We start from the raw sequence: 18,267 nt of genomic DNA, 5'->3' as shown, positions 1-18,267 counted from the left end.
AGTAGAATGGCCTTACTGAAGAAGCCAGTGACTTTCAACATGGCACCGTCATAGGATGCCACCTTTCCAACAAGTCAGTTCGCCAAATTTCTGCCCTGCTAGAGCTGCCCCGGTCAACTGTAAGTGCTGTCATTGTGAAATGAAAACGTCTAGGAGCAACAACAGCTAAGCCGTGAAGTGCTAGGCCACACAAGCTCACAGAACAGGACTGCTGAAGTGAGTAGCGTGTAAAAATTGTCTGTCCTCGGTTGCAAGACTCACTACCAAGTTCCAGACGGCCTCTGGAAGCAACATCAGCACAAGAACTGCTCGTCGGGAGCTTCATGAAATGGGTTTACATGGCTGAGCAGCCGCACACAAGCCTAAGATCACCATGCGCAATGCCAAGCGTCGGCTGGAGTGGTGTGAAGCTCGCCGCCATTGGACTCTGGAGTGGAAACGTGTTCTCTGGAGTGATGAATCACGCTTCACCATCTGGCTGTCCAAAGGACTAATCTGGGTTTGGCGGATGCCAGGAGAATGCTACCAGCCCCAATGCAGTACCAACTGTAAAGATTGGTGGAAGAGGAATAATGGTCTGGGGCTGTTTTTCATGGTTCAGACTCCTTAGTTCCAGTGAAGTGAAATCTTAACGCTACAGCATACAATGACGTTCTAGACGATTCCGTGCCTCCAACTTCATGGCAACAGCTTGGGAAAGGCCCTTTCCTGTTTCAGAATGACAATGCCCCTGTGCACAAGCAAGAACATACAGAAATGAGTTGTCGAGATCGTGTGGAAGAACTTGATTGGCCTGCACAGAGCCCTGACCTCAACCCCATCAAACAACTTTGAGAAGAATTGGAACACTGACTGCAAGCCAGGCCTAATCGCCCAACATCAGTGCCCGACCTCACTAATGCTCTCGTGGCTGAATGGAAGCAAGTCCCTGCAGCAATGTTCCAACATCTACTAGAAAGACTTCCCAGAAGAGTGTAGGCTGTTATAGCAGCAAAGGGGGGACCAACTCCATATTAATGCCCATGATTTTGGAATGAGATGTTCGACAAGCAGGTGTCCACATACTTTTGGTCATGTAGTGTATATATTGGAACGGCAATCCTTTTATGTGATTCATTAGTGTCATTATCAAATAACATAATCGCCTTCTAGAGAAAAACTCAGAGTCTAACAGTAATAGCTCTAATTTTAGCCTGATGGCCAACGGGTTGAGGGGAAAGCTCACTAGTGTAGGTTGACATTTCATTAGAATGTCACTCCCCTCCTTGACTCTTTTTATACATAAATAGCAGACATGGGCAGAAAATAGTTGCATTTTGTACTTTACAGTATGTGTTTATTTGTAGTTTATTTGAAAATACTCAGGTAGTTGAATATAGTCTTTATAGTTTCAACTAAAAGGCAACTATTTTCTGTGATATTCAAATACAGGTCTCAGAAAAAGAAATAATAGTTGAAGGTATTTGAATATATACAGTTATTTGAGAAAAATATATACAGTGGGGAGAACAAGTATTTGATACACTGCCGATTTTGCAGGTTTTCCTACTTACAAAGCATGTAGAGGTCTGTCATTTTTATCATAGGTACACTTCAACTGTGAGAGACGGAATCTAAAACAAAAATCCAGAAAATCACATTGTATGATTTTTAAATAATTATTTTGCATTTTATTGCATGACATAAGTATTTGATCACCTTCCAACCAGTAAGAATTCCGGCTCTCACAGACCTGTTCGTTTTTCTTTAAGAAGCCCTCCTGTTCTCCACTCATTACCTGTATTAACTGCACCTGTTTGAACTCGTTACCTGTATAAAAGACACCTGTCCACACACTCAATCAAACAGATTCCAACCTCTCCACAATGGCCAAGACCAGAGAGCTGTGTAAGGACATCAGGGATAAAATTGTAGACCTGCACAAGGCTGGGATGGGCTACAGGACAATAGGCAAGCAGCTTGGTGAGAAGGAAACAACTGTTGGCACAATTATTAGAAAATGGAAGAAGTTCAAGATGACGGTCAATCACCCTCGGTCTGGGGCTCCATGCAAGATTTCACCTCGTGGGGCATCAATGATCATGAGGAAGGTGAGGGATCAGCCCAGAACTACACGGCAGGACCTGGTCAATGACCTGAAGAGAGCTGGGACCACAGTCTCAAAGAAAACCATTAGTAACACACTACGCCGTCATGGATTAAAATCCTGCAGCACACGCAAGGTCCCCCTGCTTAAGCCAGTGCATGTCCAGGCCTGTCTGAAGTTTGCCAATGACCATCTGGATGATCCAGAGGAGGAATGGGAGAAGGTCATGTGGTCTGATGAGACAAAAATAGAGCTTTTTGGTCTAACTCCACTCGCCATGTTTGGAGGAAGAAGAAGTATGAGTACAACCCCAAGAACACCATCCCAACCGTGAAGCATGGAGGTGGAAACATCATTCTTTGGGGATGCTTTTCTGCAAAGGGGACAGGACGACTGCACCGTATTGAGGGGAGGATGGATGGGGCCATGTATCGCGAGATCTTGGCCAACAACCTCCTTCCCTCAGTAAGAGCATTGAAGATGGGTCGTGGCTGGGTCTTCCAGCATGACAACGACACGAAGCACACAGCCATGGCAACTAAGGAGTGGCTCCGTAAGAAGCATCTCAAGGTCCTGGAGTGGCCTAGCCAGTCTCCAGACCTGAACCCAATAGAAAATCTTTGGAGGGAGCTGAAAGTCCGTATTGCCCAGCGACAGCCCCGAAACCTGAAGGATCTGGAGAAGATCTGTAGGGAGGAGTGGGCCAAAATCCCTGCTGCAGTGTGTGCAAACCTAGTCAAGAACTACAGGAAACGTATGATCTCTGTAATTGCAAACAAAGGTTTCTGTACCAAATATTAAGTTCTGCTTTTCTGATGTATCAAATACTTATGTCATGCAATAAAATGCAAATTAATTATTTAAAAATCATACAATGTGATTTTCTGGATTTTTGTTTTAGATTCCGTCTCTCATAGTTGAAGTGTACCTATGATAAAAATTACAGACCTCTACATGCTTTGTAAGTAGGAAAACCTGCAAAATCGGCAGTGTATCAAATACTTGTTCTCCCCACTGTACATATATTTGATGGCTGGCAAATATTTGACGAGGAACCAAAACCTACAGTAGCAGGGTTCCCCAACTGGCACCCCAGTGATATTATTTGGCCCCCCAAAGTTTTAAGAGCAAAAAAATAAAATACACTTTTGTTGGACATACTTTTTTTTTTTTTACTCCAGCAAATCAGCTCCAACTGATTTTAAGGGGGACATGGTATCACCTCAACATTAGAGTAGACAACTTTTGCAGCTTCAAAATGACTTAACAAATATATTTTCATAATGAGTGACATAAGGTTATACAGTAACACTTAACATCAAGTTTTTATACATATGTAGTAACTTAGTGATTATTACAATAGCAACATTGCTGTTACATAGGACTTTAGAAATTGCTTTATTGTTGCGTAATAATGGAATTATTACATACGTTGGAATTGTTACATACGTGGAATAAGGAACAGTCACTATTCCTCTTGTGTACAGTAGTTACTAAAACTTTCAGCTCATTGCTATGCAATTAAAATGCAATTACCAAAGTATTATGTAACAACATGTTAAAATGTTGCTTCCAAACGAATTACAGTTTTATAACACAGGCACAGTAACAGTTTGATTTTAAGTGTTACTGAGAATGCTAACAGTAACAAAATATGGCTATTACGTGTCGAAAGGAAACAATATATCCAAAAACTACCGCCATGTATCAACTACAGCCAAGGTAGGTTGGAAATCATGTTAGTTTGTGTACTAAATAAACTATCCCTTTAAAGTTGTGTTTGAAACAAGATCACTTCCCCTCAGATGGCCAAAGAGTATCAAAGTTGTTTTTGCTAAGCATCCAACTTGCTGTTTGCAAATGGCTTTGAATTTCTCTGCAGTATTTTCAGTGGCATTAATTAATCAAATAAATTGCAGCTTTCAACTTTTTCAAATCAAACTTCATTGGTCACATACACATGGTTAGCAGATGTTAATGTGAGTGTAGCGAAATGCTTGTGCTTCTAGTTCCGACAATGCAGTAATATCTAACAAGCAATATAACAAATTCACAACAACTATCTTATTATACACACACAAATGTAAAGGATGAATAAGAATATGTATGTATAAATATATGGGTGAGCGATGATCATGTGGCATAGGCAAGATGCAGTAGATGGTATAGAGCAGTATATATATATGAGATGAGTAATGTAGGATATGTAAACATTATTAAAGTGGCGTTATTTAAAGTGACTAATGATAGGCATAGGCAAGATGCAGTAGATGGTCCCAGCATTGATGCATCTGTACTGACCTCGCCTTCTGGATGATAGCGGGGTGAACAGGCAGTGGCTCGGGTGGTTGTTGTCCTTGATGATCTTTTTGGCCTTCCTGTGACATCGGGTACTGTAGGTACTGTAGTGGCATGTTGAAAGAGTCATACAGACGTTGAGCATCACAACGTATTTTTACATATCTGTACAAAATATCATTTGTTTTTGTTTGACTTGATAATGTACGCCTGGGACAATGGTCATTCAGGAGAATGGACATTTACAGAATGTTCAGATAGAAATGTATTGTGTAGATCAAATGACTGTCAGATTGGAATAGTATAGGAGATTGTGTTAGCTATTCATTCTGCTTCTTTCTTCCAACATACCGTTCCAAATACAACCCTGCCATTAGTTGAAGGCAGGCAATCCAATAGTTTCTGAAAAGTAGTCACTTCCACAGATCTGTAAATATATTTTTTAAGTAGTTGCTTTCTGAGATCTGTATTCAAATTGTTTCAAAAAAATTTGGGATCTGTATTCAAATAGTTGTACACTCTTAGAAAAAAGGGTTCTTCATCTGTCCCCAAAGGAGAACCCTTTTTGTTTCTAGGTAGAACCCTTTTTTTGTGATCAACATTTTATTTTTATTTAACAATATACAACACACAAGGCCGGATCACTTTACAAATACTAGCCGACATGACAACATTAACATTCAATACAACTATTTACATATTTACATCAATTATATGAGTGCACAATATGACATTTACAGAAAGGAAGTAAGAGTTTACAATAAAACATTCAATTTTATTCTCAGAAAAGAAAATGGCGTCTCCCCCACTCCCCTAACCATGTAGGTCCATTGCTTGGTCAAGAGTTGTTGATATCTGATAGAGTTTTTGCATAATACATCCCATGCCTCAACTGTATTTGCCCGAGCTTTGTTTATCACGCCCACTGATCGCTCTATACGAACAATATCTTGAAAATATGATAACCATGTTTGAGGGGAGAGGATTGTAGGGGAAATCCAAGCACTAAGGATAACCTTTTTTGCTGCTGTTAACCCTGCATAAACTATTATTTTCTGAACCAGTTGCAATACAAGTGAAGAGTCATTCAACAAAAACAAAGGTGGATCTTAGTTCACAGGGAAACCTATAATTTTTGTGAAGAAATCTGAAACATGTGACCAGCACTGGGACACCACAGGACATTCCCAAAACATGTGCATTAGTGTTCCAAAAGCATTCATTCGGCATCTATCACATATTGGAGTTGGAATCAGCTTCCTCTTAAAACGTCTAAATGGGGTTGCATTTTTCATTCCAGATAGAACTCTTTTGGGTTCCATGTAGAACTCTCTATGGAAAGGGTTCAACATGGAACTCAAAAGGGTTCTTCAAAGGGTTATCCTATGAGGACAGCCGAAGAACCCTTTTAGGTTTATGATAGCAAAAAAATGTTAAGACTGTAGGTAACTGTTTGTAACTGTTTGTTCCCCCACAAAGTAGTTACTTTCCACAAAGCATAGTTAAAACTATAATTATCCCAGCAATGATGAATAGTCATTCTCCCGCCTACTTTGTCCCTCTCTTAGGACCAATAACAGATTAAAACACTTTACTCCAACGTTGAAGTGGGAACAAGTGGTAAAAAAATAGTTCTGTTTACATGTGGCACGATCATCTTTATGACTTTTGACCTTTTTCTATGGAAATATGTCAATGATATTTCCAATCTCCAGTTTTCTAGGTACATCGGCCCTATGCCAAACACAGGATGTCTAGCACCCCTCTATAATTCTTCTCTCCCTTCCTCCCCCTCTTCTCACTCTCTTACACCCTTCCAATTTCTCTCTACCTCACTTCCCCCATCACCCGCTCCTTCTGTTTCTCCCTTCTTCTCTCTCTCTCTCGTTTACCCCTTTCAAATCCCCCCCCCCCCTCTTTCTCTCTCTCTCTTTAGGAGATGCTCTCCTGTGTCTCTGTCCATCCTGGCTCTCTCGCTCCTCCTCCCTCCTGGTCCACAAGGCTGTCACCTTTGACCTGGGAGGGCGCACTTTCCTATCCAACTTCAACCCGCCTCGCAAGGTCACCTACTTCCTGTCATCTGACCCTTGGGCTAAGGAGGAAATGACCCGAGAGACAGACTGCCCAAGCGGAGGTTCTGGAGCACTGGGTCAGTTCTGGGGGAATGTTCTGACCACCAGGGTTCTGCTGCAGAAGGCCAAGATCCACTGCCCCCCAACCCTGGCCCTTCTGTTACCACCGGGGCAGATGAGGCTGGAGGAGGGCAGGACAGGAGGGGTGGAGGTGGTGCACCTGGAAATGGGGGCAGAGGAAGGGATGAACTCTGTCCGAAACAAGGTGGACAGTTTCCTGGAGTCTGAGAATATGAGGGGATCAGAGAGGGTATGTCCTGTTTGTTAAAGAATTCAGTCAGCCTTTATGTAAAAGTACACAAAGCTTTCCTTTCTCTCTGTGCCTAGGTGGTGCTCAGGTGCAGTGGGGGGAGGTTCGTGGGCGAGGCAACCTCACCCCCTGTCTACCTGTCCAGGAACAGCAGGGATGAGGTCTGGGCCAAGGTGAGTTATCTCCTTCCCCAGCTCCTCCCTGGCGAGGCAGTGCTGCTGGAGGCCTACTGCTCCCCACTGAAGCCTGGGCCACGGGTAGAGGACCGCACCTGGGAACAGTACACCGGTGAGGGCTTTAGTAAGGATGGATGAGTGTAGTTTGATGTTTGAGGACCTTGTTTTCATGCTTATTTGTATGTGGTCTTCATATGACATTGAACTTGTAAAGACTCTCTAACTACTTTCAATGTAATATACTACGACCATTACTAAAGATGGTCCTCTCCATCTCTGTTCTAATGAGGTAGTTGTTGTGTGCCTGTGTGTCTGTCAGACTGCAGGCCTCAGGTTCCAGACCTGTCCTTCAGACTGTGTGCCATAGTAACTCGCTCACCTCTGGACCTGCCTCTCCTCTACAAGGTGAGAGTAAGAGAGACAGAGAACGAGAGAGAACGAGGTAGGAGAGAAAAATGAAATGTTGACTATGTGCATCATGAACACATTGTTGTATGACTAGCAGCAGCTTTTTGACCCTTTACTATGTATTTGCATTGACCCTCAATACTGTCAACGTATAGCTGAGTGTACAAAACATGAAGAACACCTGCTTTTTCCATGACATAGACTGACCAGGTGAAAGCTATGATCTCTTATCGATGTCACTTGTTAAATCCACTTCTGTCAGTGTAGATGAAGGGTAGAGACAGGTTAAAGAAGGATTTTTAAGCCTTGAGGCAATTGAGACATGGATTGTGTATGTGTGGCATTCAGAGGGTGAATGGTCAAGACAAAAGATTGAAGTGCCTTTCAACGGGGTCTGGTAGTAGGTGCCAGGCATACCAGTTTGTCTCAAGAACTGTAGAGCTGCTGGGTTTTTCACGCTCAGCAATTTCAAGAATGGTCCAGCACCCAATGGACATCCAGCCAACTTGACACAACTGTGGGAAGCATTGGAATCAACATGGGCCAGCATCCCTGTGGAATGCTTGACACCTTGTTGAGTCCATGCCCTGACGAATTGAGGCTGTTCTGAAGGAAAAGGGGGGTGCAACTCAATATTAGGAAGGTGTTCCTAATGTTTTATACACTCAGTGTATTTGTATATAGCTCTGTAAAATGTTGATGTTGTCTCCTCTTCAACGTTATGGCAAAATGTAGATTTAAATAGACATACCCAAAAGTAATACTTTTTAATGACATGGTCATTAACAATAACGAGTAATGATGCATAGTTTTCTGGTCCTTTTTTTATCAATAGCTGAGGTGTACAGTACATACTACAAATAATATGAAAATATATAATTTATGTAATTTTTTTCCTATTAGGGCTTGAAATGACTGAAATGCTTTCTAAATATAGTAACAACCAAATTATAAACGACTTACTATAAGATTTCACATTTCTTATAACTGTAAAAAAAATAATGATCATATTTAGTGACAGTACAATTTTGGCACCATTTCATATAACTAATGATGGAGCATTTTCTGCCAAGTGTCTTTTGAGCAACGTACAGACACCATTTAAATGTCTGCAGAATCCACCGTCTGTGACCAAGAGAAAGTGGTCGTGTTTGAATTCTACAAAATCATTTAGTATTTTTTCATTGTGAGAGGGCTACATCTGGCTGAGAATATCACAGTGAGATGAAACTACAGCAGTTGTATTCGCTAGACTGTCCCCGTTAATATGTCGTCTACCAGGCTGGGCTCTATCGCTCAGAGGCAAAGGAAATCGATTATTTGTCTGGATAGGCCAGAAAATGTGACACGTCACTCCCTATGCAAATGTATGAAACCTGACACTTTAAGTCAACTCGTCACTTCAAGCCAACCTGATACTTCAAGTGAGAGTGGTAGCGGAAAGCACTATAAGGAATTGGACCCTCCGACGTTCACAGAGTGTTCTGTACACCAAAATATCAGTCAGAACCGGTCCAGAACCGCTCAAAGTCCCTTAAATAGGGGACTTAACATCTAAGAGGTTGTCTTTAACTCGGGAATGGGAGACACATTCATGTAATATGCCAAATACTTGAACTGAACTGTTTGTTTGAAATCAATGACCTTATCTCTAACTTCTCTTCTATCTTCTTCCTCTCCCTTTCTCTTCCTCTCCCTCAGTTGGTGTGTAGAGTGGGTGTGTCCGACGATCCTCTCTCTCACAGCCACTCCCTCTCTCAGTCTTTGGAGACCACCCTATTAGAGTGCGGTTTCACTGACCCTACCATGGCAAAATCTCTCTGCCGCCTAGCACTGGACACCGCCCTGTCCTGCCTCTGTGTTGTCATGGAAACAGAGACAAGCATGTCCGCAGAACAACGCGGTGGAGCGGGTGCCCAGACCGACATGATAGGTGTGTGTTGATTACTGCAGATTACTGTTGAAGCCTCTGAAAGCATGGGTATACTTATGACATCATAAGTCTCACGCTCTGTCAACACTATGTCTCACTGAGCTACTATCTGAGAGGAATCTCCCTCTCCATATCTCCCTCTCTACCACTCCATATCTCTATCTCTCTCTACCTCCTTTCTACTCCCTCTCTCGTAGGCGTGGACCTCCTTTTCACCATGGATGGCTCCATCATCAGGCCTGTTATTTTGGGCCTACATCCCTCCCTCTGTCTTCACTCCTCCTTCCAAGAGCGAGGGATGGGGATGGAGGGATGCGACAGTGGGATAGAGGGGTGGAGTAGGGGCACCCTCCTCCTCACCCCCCTCACCCGCTCCCAGTACTACCTGATGCAGGGGAAAACTGTGCTGGTGGTGGGAGCTGGAGGACACAGTAAGAAGTTCATCTGGAAAACAGCCAAACAGTACAAACTCAAGGTGAATGTCTACATGGAGAATAACTATATAGATGAATGTAGAATAACTACACTCTTAGAAAAAAAGGGTTCCAAAAGGGTTCTTCAGCTGTCCCCATAAGAGAACCCTTTTTGGTTCCAGGTAGAACCCTTTTGGGTTCCATGTAGAACCCTCTGTAGAAAGGGTTCTACATGGAACCCAAAACGGTTCTACCTGGAACCAAAAGGGTTCTTACCTGCAACCAAAAAGTGTTTTTCATAGGGTTTTCCTCTGGGGACAGCCGAAGAACCCTTTAAGGTTCTAGATTGCACATTATTTTCTAAGAGTGTACACAGTGAAAGTAAATACATTAGATTGCCCAACATAGACTTTTCAGCTATTTTAGTAGTGCATTTTACTGCACTGCAAAGTCCGATTAAATGGCACATTAATGGTTACTGGCTAGCTAGTTATGCTAATGTGCGAATTGAACTCATTAACTTTCTCCCCTACAATCAGATCCTGCTCGTGGACAGTGACTCTGCCCACTTCGCCTCCCAGTTGGTCGACCACTTCCTCCCCCTGCCAGACCTCCCCGACCATCGGCGTGACGACCAGCACTGCTCCCGCATCTGTGATTGGCTGTTGTCCTCCAGCCTCCGCCCTGACGGCTGCGTGTGCTTCTGGGACGAATGCGTGGTGCTGACATCGCTGGTCTGTGATAGGCTGGGGCTTAGGGGGCCTCCCCCTGAGGCCATCCGCATTGCGAAGGAGAAGAGCCGCACCCACATGCACCTCTTGGGCCTACTGAAGTCTACTGGGACTAACCTGATCAGTGTTGAGCAGCCCTCCGGTCAGCCAGATAGCCTGGTTGAGTTTAGAGAGGATGAGAGGAGAGGTAGACAGCAGAATGGCATGGTCAACATGGAAGGAGATAGCATGAGAGCTATGGCCGATTTCGACAGGGGGGATCTCTTCAATGAGGCAATGGGCAAACACGACACAACCGCCCCTACCTCTTCCTCCACCTCACCCTCCTCACATTCCTTTGGCACTTTCCGTCCCTCCGCTCCTCTCCTCTCTCCCTCCCCTTCCTCCTATGCTGTTCCCTGTATCCACGTGGAGAGCACCCTGGATCTGGAGAAGGCAGCCAGTGGGGGGGAGGGGGGGCCTGGTGGGGCCAGTGTGGGGGTGGTGAGGTTCCCAGCGGTGATGAAGCTGGAGTACGGCGCGGGGGCGGTGGGCGTGAGGAAGGTAGGATCTCTGGAGGAAAGTCTGGCACACTTTGAGAGGATCGCCGGGGACCTCCGCGAGGAGACAGACTACCCCGGCATCGGCCTGGGCTGGGGCAACGCCATGATCCTCATGGAGTACGTGGGAGGCACCGAGCACGACGTGGACGTGGTCATGTTCGACGGGAGACTGGAGGGCGCCTTCGTGTCCGACAACGGTCCCACGCGCACCCCGGCCTTCACCGAGACGGCCGCCCAGATGCCCTCGGGGCTGGCGCCGGACAAGCGTGCTCAGCTGATCCGCGCGGCACACCACGCATGCCTGGGCTGTGGCCTGCGAGACGGCGTGTTCAACGTGGAGCTAAAGATGACAGAAGTGGGCCCGAGGCTCATCGAGATCAACGCCCGCATGGGCGGCTTCTACCTGTGCGACTGGATCCGCCAGCTGTACGGCGTGGACCTCCTGATGGCCGCCTTCATGGTGTCCTGTGGGGTGCGTCCCTGCCTGCCCTCGGCCACAGCCCTCCCAGCCAGAGGCCACTTTGCTGGGGTGATGGTGGTGGTGTCACGGCACCTCCAGGCCCTGAAGACGACAGCCAGCCCTGAGCGCCTGAGAGGGCTCCACCAGGAGGGTGCGTTGTGGCTGAACGAGCTGGCAGAGGAGGATGAACTGATCTCTGGTGAGTACGAGGAGCCCTTCTGTAATGTCGGGGTGAGAGATGCCCACAATGCCACCAACGCTCGCCAGCGCCTCCTCGCCCTCTGCCAAGGGCTGGGCCTGCACTGTCCTCCACGCTACGACCTGGGCTACTTCCTGTCCCATTTCAACTAGACAGGAACTCAGGGGGGAGAAGCAGGGTTTGTTCAGGAGGGTACCATATTTACATTTTAATCACAGATCAAAATAATACAAAGAGCTGAAACGATTCCTTACTCTGCAGAATTATATATATTATATTCCTGCCTGAATGTTTGTTCACTACATTGGACCCTTCTGAATAGAACCCATGTTTAGCAAGGGTGTGCTGTGTGCAGGGGTTAGTTTAGTTAGCTTAAAAGGTACATCACAGGATGAAAAAACACTCCTCATATCAAAACATATGTTATCTCAAAATTGCAAATTCAGGGACTAATCATTCAGGTAGCAGAACCTTTCCATTTTTAGCACTTATATTTTGGGGACCATCTCAGGAAAAAAATACAAGTTTAGAAAAGGTATCTTCATCAGTGATTGGGTAGAATAGGATATGGGTGTCTATCTATCAGGGTTCAGGAAGTGATGTGAATTTAACATTCAAATATGGAAAAACTTATGGAAAAGCTTCTACTTTTCAGTTTATTGACAAGTCATAAAATAAAAAGAGGCCCTTTGTCCAATTATTGAATTGGAATTTCAGTTTACTTCCTGAATTGACAGCCTTCAATTCAAATCGACCCCAACCCTGTTATCTACTAGGTTGTGGCATCAGCAGTCTACCTTACTACTTCATAACATAGTAGGCTGCACATTGTGACCACATAGCAGTTGATTAATAGCCTACACACTGTGAACACATAGCAGTTGATTAATAACATATACACTGTGAACACATAGCATTTGATTAATAGCCTGTACACTGTGAACATAGCAGTTGATTCATAACCTGCACACTGTGGACACAGCAATTGATGAATAGTTTGCACACTGTGAACACATAACAGTTGATTAATAACATATACACTGTGAACACAGCAGTTGATTAATAACCTGCACATTGTGAACACATAGCAGTTGATTAATAGCTTGCACACTGTGGACACATAGCAGTTGATTAATAGCTTGCAGACTGTGGACACATAGCAGTTGATTAATAGCTTGCAGACTGTGGACACATAGCAGTTGATTAATAACCTGCACACTGTGAACACACAGCAGTTGATTAATAACCTGCACACTGTGAACACATAGCAGTTGATTAATAACCTGCACACTGTGAACACACAGCGGTTGATTAATAACCTGCACACTGTGGACACATAGCAGTTGATTAATAACCTGCACACTGTGGACACATAGCAGTTGATTAATAACCTGCACACTGTGGACACATAGCAGTGCAGGGTTGGAACAGGTGGGAGGGGGAGTGATATTACACATGCAGTAGGTCAGAGTGTCATTAGCTAAATAGTTATATGAAGGAAGAGCAGAGGAAGATTGCAGATTTTGAGGAAGGGGGTTTGAGGAGAGCAGTGGAATAGCTGAAACAGGTGGACAGGGGTGATGATTGCGGAACCTTTTAACTCTTGGCTCAGAGGTGATGTCTGCGGGGCCAGTGCGTTTGAACCTTTGGGAAAATGTAGAATTTAGGAATGCTGACTCCCATACATGTGAAGTTAGAAGTCATGTGAAAGTTCATGTCTTAATTTAAAAGGTTGAGGTGAAAGGTTGTTCCCCCCCAAAATAACTCACTAACTAAAAATGAATGGAAATTGGGATTAAATTCCACCACATATTCACACCAATTTTAGCCCATAAAACGAAGTGTGTTATTTTGTTAATGGGAAATAATTTGAGGCAGTTTCACCGTTGCAATCCTCTTGACCCTGGAACAAGACCTAACCTTGGCAGTTAACGTCTGTGGTGTGGCATTTGGGGTCTGGTGTCAGACTGACCCAGTAAGCAGGGTGAAACTGAGATGCCATACGTATCCTGGCCACACCACACAACCCCCCCAGACAAGGTTTACAGTGGTCAAAAGGTTGGGGATTTCCCATATCTTCTATTTCTGACTATTTGTTTATGTATTTCTGAGGTAACATTTAGGAAAATATAGTAAACATATTTTTTTTAACCTTTATTTAACTAGGCAAGTCAGTAAAGAACGACGCTGGGCCAATTGGGCGCCTCCCAATCATGGCCAGATGTGATACAGCCTGGATTCTAACCAGATACTGTAGTGACACCTCTTGCACTGAGATGCAGTGCCTTAGACCGCTGCACCACTCGGGTGCCGACACTTCTGACTTTTACTCAAAAAGGAGGTGTGGGAGGAAAGTTCAAGACTAAAACAACCTATCAAGATTACATCATTAAAACCAAAGAATATGTAAATGACAGTGATGGTTTCAATGATCTGTGCCCTATTTAACAAACACACACTACCCAGGCCAGCGACCTCTCTAAAAAGGGCTCTACTGCAGGTCAGCATGGGGCATATTAGGCTGTGAAAACAAAATGACTGACTGCAGCCTCTATTCAACCACAGCAGTGTATTGTGGCTCGCCATTTGCTCTAAACATGTTGACAATAATGTCAGCTCAATGCTCACACAAACCTATATGTTGTTGTACTCACCGTTCAGCACTTAAAACACCCAATAGTTCACCTTATCTTCAGCACCACTCACTAGCAGTGAATCGAATGGTCATCTATGGCTGCTTCGGGTTATGGCAAAAGATGAGCCTGTAGTTCCTCATTGGCAGACAGGCAAGATTAGGTGGAACCATTCTAGGCTGTCTAGATGGGATACAATTTGTTAGAATTGACTTTTCGTATCAGGTTAGGAGAACTTACGCAGCAGGTTAGGAGAATTAGGGTAAGCATACCTACTAAGCCCCCATACCTACTAAGCCCATTTATATCTTTGTATTTCATTTTTTGGGGAATAAAAATAAAATTTTCGGTTCTAAACCAATCCAATGTTTTATTATTAAATGATTAACAATGTGTACACTAGTGGCCAATTTCAAAGCTGCAAAAAAAAATGTTGGTGTTGAGCAAGGGTTGGAACGGAAATGATTTTCCAATCGTTTCGTTCTGAACAGAATCACAGTGTTTTTTTGTTTCCTTCCACTGTTCCGACCAGCAAAATAATGTTCTGAACTGGTTCGAACCAAAACAAATACTGGATTATATCGTTCCTTTCTGTTCCTTTTTTAACCTGTGAATCAACCGTGTTTTACATTTAGCTCATTAAATTACTTCACCAATCAGCGCGGATAGAGCAGGCAAGCTATTAGTTGTTTACACGCGTGATGTACAGACAACTGTAGCTTACGGCCCAAGATGCGACTGAAATTGTGTGGGTGGGAGAGAGCAAGAGAGGGTTGAGGAGGAGTCTTGAAGCGCTGGGCATCTTGTTATGACATGCATGATCTGATTTAGGTCCACGTAATTATACCTAAGAGGAGCGGCTTCTATTGAGGAACTTTGAATGTCTTTTGAGCTAGATAGCTAACACGCTTGTGTATGCAGAGCAGCACCAGAATTAAAAACACGTCTTACCTTTTTGTCGTTTATAAATCCAATGCGAAATGTGATAACTAGCATTGAAAAAGTTAATCCATTCTTATTTAGTTATTTTATGATTTTCGGTTCTGTTACCTGAACTGATTTCAACCACAGATACAATGTTTACAGTTACACATTGTTTTGCAAATATACAGTATGCATCATAAATCATTTCACCACATGAGAGCAATGGTGAACAAAGCCTTAATATTAACATATGTTTAATCTTGGTTACCCAGAAGTAGAATTCTCCCATGAAAGTTTGTAATTTCCTTTTACGAGAATCTGTCCACGAGAGATTAACACAGATTTAAAGGGATTTTTCTGTTGACTATAAACAATAGCTAATGTGGAAATGTATTTTCCTTAACAAAGTTTTAAAACAATAAAAATAGAACGAATATCGTGTTATGATTCAGCAACTGTTTTGATTCAAATATAATCAATTCACATTTCCTGTGTTGTGTAAAATACAATAAACATTAAAATCAACACTCTTCTGTGTTTGTTTTTATTGACAAATTGTTTAAATTAAATTACTTTATTAATGAAAATCGAACTGAAAACAGAGCTCCTATCCACCATACAAACCGTAACGTTCTCTCTCTTTCATACTTTATATGCATGTAACAGTTTTGCTTCCGTCCCTCTCCTCGCCCCTACCTGGGCTCGAACCAGGGACCCTCTGCACACATCGACAACAGTCACCTTCGAAGCACCGTTACCCATTGCTCCACAAGGGAAGGGAAACACCTATTTCAAGGTCTCAGAGCGAGTGGCATCACCGATTGAAACGCTATTAGCACGCACCCCGCTAACTAGCTAGCCATTTCACACCGGTTATATGTAGATGGGTGATTATTACAGAAGGTGAAGCTGAGTTACTCCACAAAGAGAGACTTATTTTTTATTTCTATAGCCTGGCACTGTGAGGTGTTTTCTTCTGGACCTCTCTCTTGACTCCTAGGGGCAGTCCAGTCCTGTTGCTAGTGGAGACTGTCGGAACTGCTTCAGTTCAGTTACACCTCAAACAAATCACTTCAGTGCTGAACCTTAGTGACATTTGGTTGAGGTTCTCTCTTTCTCAGTGCTTCCCGTTTTCATAAGTGAGTCTCAAAACAAGGCTGCAAAATGATTCCCTGTGGATGATGAACTGCACAGCAGATGTATGTCATCAGTTGGTCAGACTTACTGTAGCAGTAATAATACAAATAGTATTATTACCTGCTGTCTCCATAACACTTTACATTACAGTGCTCTTATTAATGTCTAATTATTCCTGTAAATTCAGTGTAAAAAGTATTGTACTTACTCATTTTTGCCCTGTACTTACAGCAGTACGTACAGGGTAACAATGCAATGCAAGTACAGGATAACAATGAGTAATTACAATAGTTGTTACACTGAACTTACAGCTATAATTAAACAGTAATGTAAAGTGTTACTGTATCTTTTTATCCCTCCCCTCAGTCACAGCTACAAATACCTAGGTGTCTGGTTAGACTGTAAACTCTCCTTCCAGACTCACATCAAACATCTCCAATCCAAAGTTAAATCTAGAATTTGCTTCCTATTTCGCAACAAAGCATCCTTCACTCATGCTGCCAAACATACCCTCGTAAAACTGACCATCCTACCGATCCTCGACTTCGGCGATATCATTTACAAAATAGCCTCCAATACCCTACTCAATAAATTGGATGCAGTCTATCACAGTGCCATCCGTTTTGTCACCAAAGCCCCATATACTACCCACCATTGCGACCTGTACGCTCTCGTTGGCTGGCCCTCGCTTCATACTCGTCGCCAAACCCACTGGCTCCAGGTCATCTACAAGACCCCGCTAGGTAAAGTCCCCCCTTATCTCAAGCTCGCTAGTCACTATAGCAGCACCCACCTGTAGCACGCGCTCCAGCAGGTATATCTCTCTGGTCACCCCCAAAACCAATTCCTCCTTTGACCGCCTCTCCTTCCAGTTCTCTGCTGCCAATGACTGGAACGAACTACAAAAATCTCTGAAACTGGAAACACTTATCTCCCTCACTAGCTTTAAGCACCAGCTGTCAGAGCAGCTCACAGATTATTGCACCTGTACATAGCCCATCTATAATTTAGCCCAAACAACTACCTCTTCCCCTACTGTATTTATTTATTTATTTTGCTCCTTTGCACCCCATTATTTCTATTTCTACTTTGTACATTCTTCCACTGCAAATCTACCATTCCAGTGTTTTACTTGCTATATTGTATTTACTTCGCCACCATGGCCATTTTTTGCCTTTACCTCCCTTATCTCACCTCATTTGCTCACATTGTATATAGACTTATTTTTCTACTGTATTATTGACTGTATGTTTGTTTTACTCCATGTGTAACTCTGTGTTGTTGTATGTGTCGAACTGCTTTGCTTTATCTTGGCCAGGTCGCAATTGTAAATGAGAACTTGTTCTCAACTTGCCTACCTGGTTAAATAAAGGTAAAATAAAATAAATAAATAAACAGCCAGATGACCTCAAGACCAGCATCTTTGAGAATGGACATTCCCATGACGACAGATAGAGGGAGGGATGGAGAGTGGGATGGAAGGAAAGAATGGGGGGATAGAGGGGATTCGGGCAGCTATGGGACAGAAGCCTCTTCATCGATTTGTCAGAGGAGAGCCACAAAATCTTGGGGTAAGAAGAACCAACATAAGACCTATTATGACAGCAGAGGTACTCATGATGAGAAGTAAAAATGCAGCAGTATTTATCTGTTCATGGTGTGCATGTAAACATGACGCTGGCATAAATGTCATAACATAGATCTATCTGTGGGCATTGGGCTACTCTGGCTTCAAGTTGTGGCAGTAGTCAAGTGTTAATACATGTCTCACCAGGAGAAAAAGAGGCCACTTATTTACAGTATACTTGAGAGATACTGTTCATTCATGTTTACTGCCTGTGTGTAGATGACTTTCTAACTGAATAACCTCTTTCTCTCACTCCCCATCCCTCTCTTCCCAGATTGTGATTTTGTTCTTTGGCTGTGGGGAGCTCATAATGGGGAC

At 43.5% G+C, this 18,267-nt stretch overlaps 1 protein-coding gene across 1 annotated transcript in view; it reads left to right on the top strand.

The window, feature by feature from the left end:
* LOC139581419 (carnosine synthase 1-like) overlaps nucleotides 1–15,710 on the top strand; it is a 31,697-nt gene extending 15,987 nt beyond the window's left edge. The window contains exons 4-9 of the mRNA XM_071411168.1: nucleotides 6,321–6,766; nucleotides 6,844–7,054; nucleotides 7,262–7,347; nucleotides 9,052–9,283; nucleotides 9,481–9,758; nucleotides 10,236–15,710. Coding sequence (XP_071267269.1) covers nucleotides 6,321–6,766; nucleotides 6,844–7,054; nucleotides 7,262–7,347; nucleotides 9,052–9,283; nucleotides 9,481–9,758; nucleotides 10,236–11,780 — 2,798 coding nt within the window. The 3' untranslated portion in view covers nucleotides 11,781–15,710. The remainder of the gene's footprint in view (nucleotides 1–6,320; nucleotides 6,767–6,843; nucleotides 7,055–7,261; nucleotides 7,348–9,051; nucleotides 9,284–9,480; nucleotides 9,759–10,235) is intronic.
* Nucleotides 15,711–18,267: the final 2,557 nt, after the last annotated feature.

Source organism: Salvelinus alpinus, chromosome 7 (genome assembly GCF_045679555.1).
Source record: "Salvelinus alpinus chromosome 7, SLU_Salpinus.1, whole genome shotgun sequence".
NCBI lineage: Eukaryota > Metazoa > Chordata > Actinopteri > Salmoniformes > Salmonidae > Salvelinus > Salvelinus alpinus.
The sequence above is the reverse complement of the archived record's forward strand: the minus strand, read 5'-3'. Positions and strand labels throughout refer to the sequence as shown.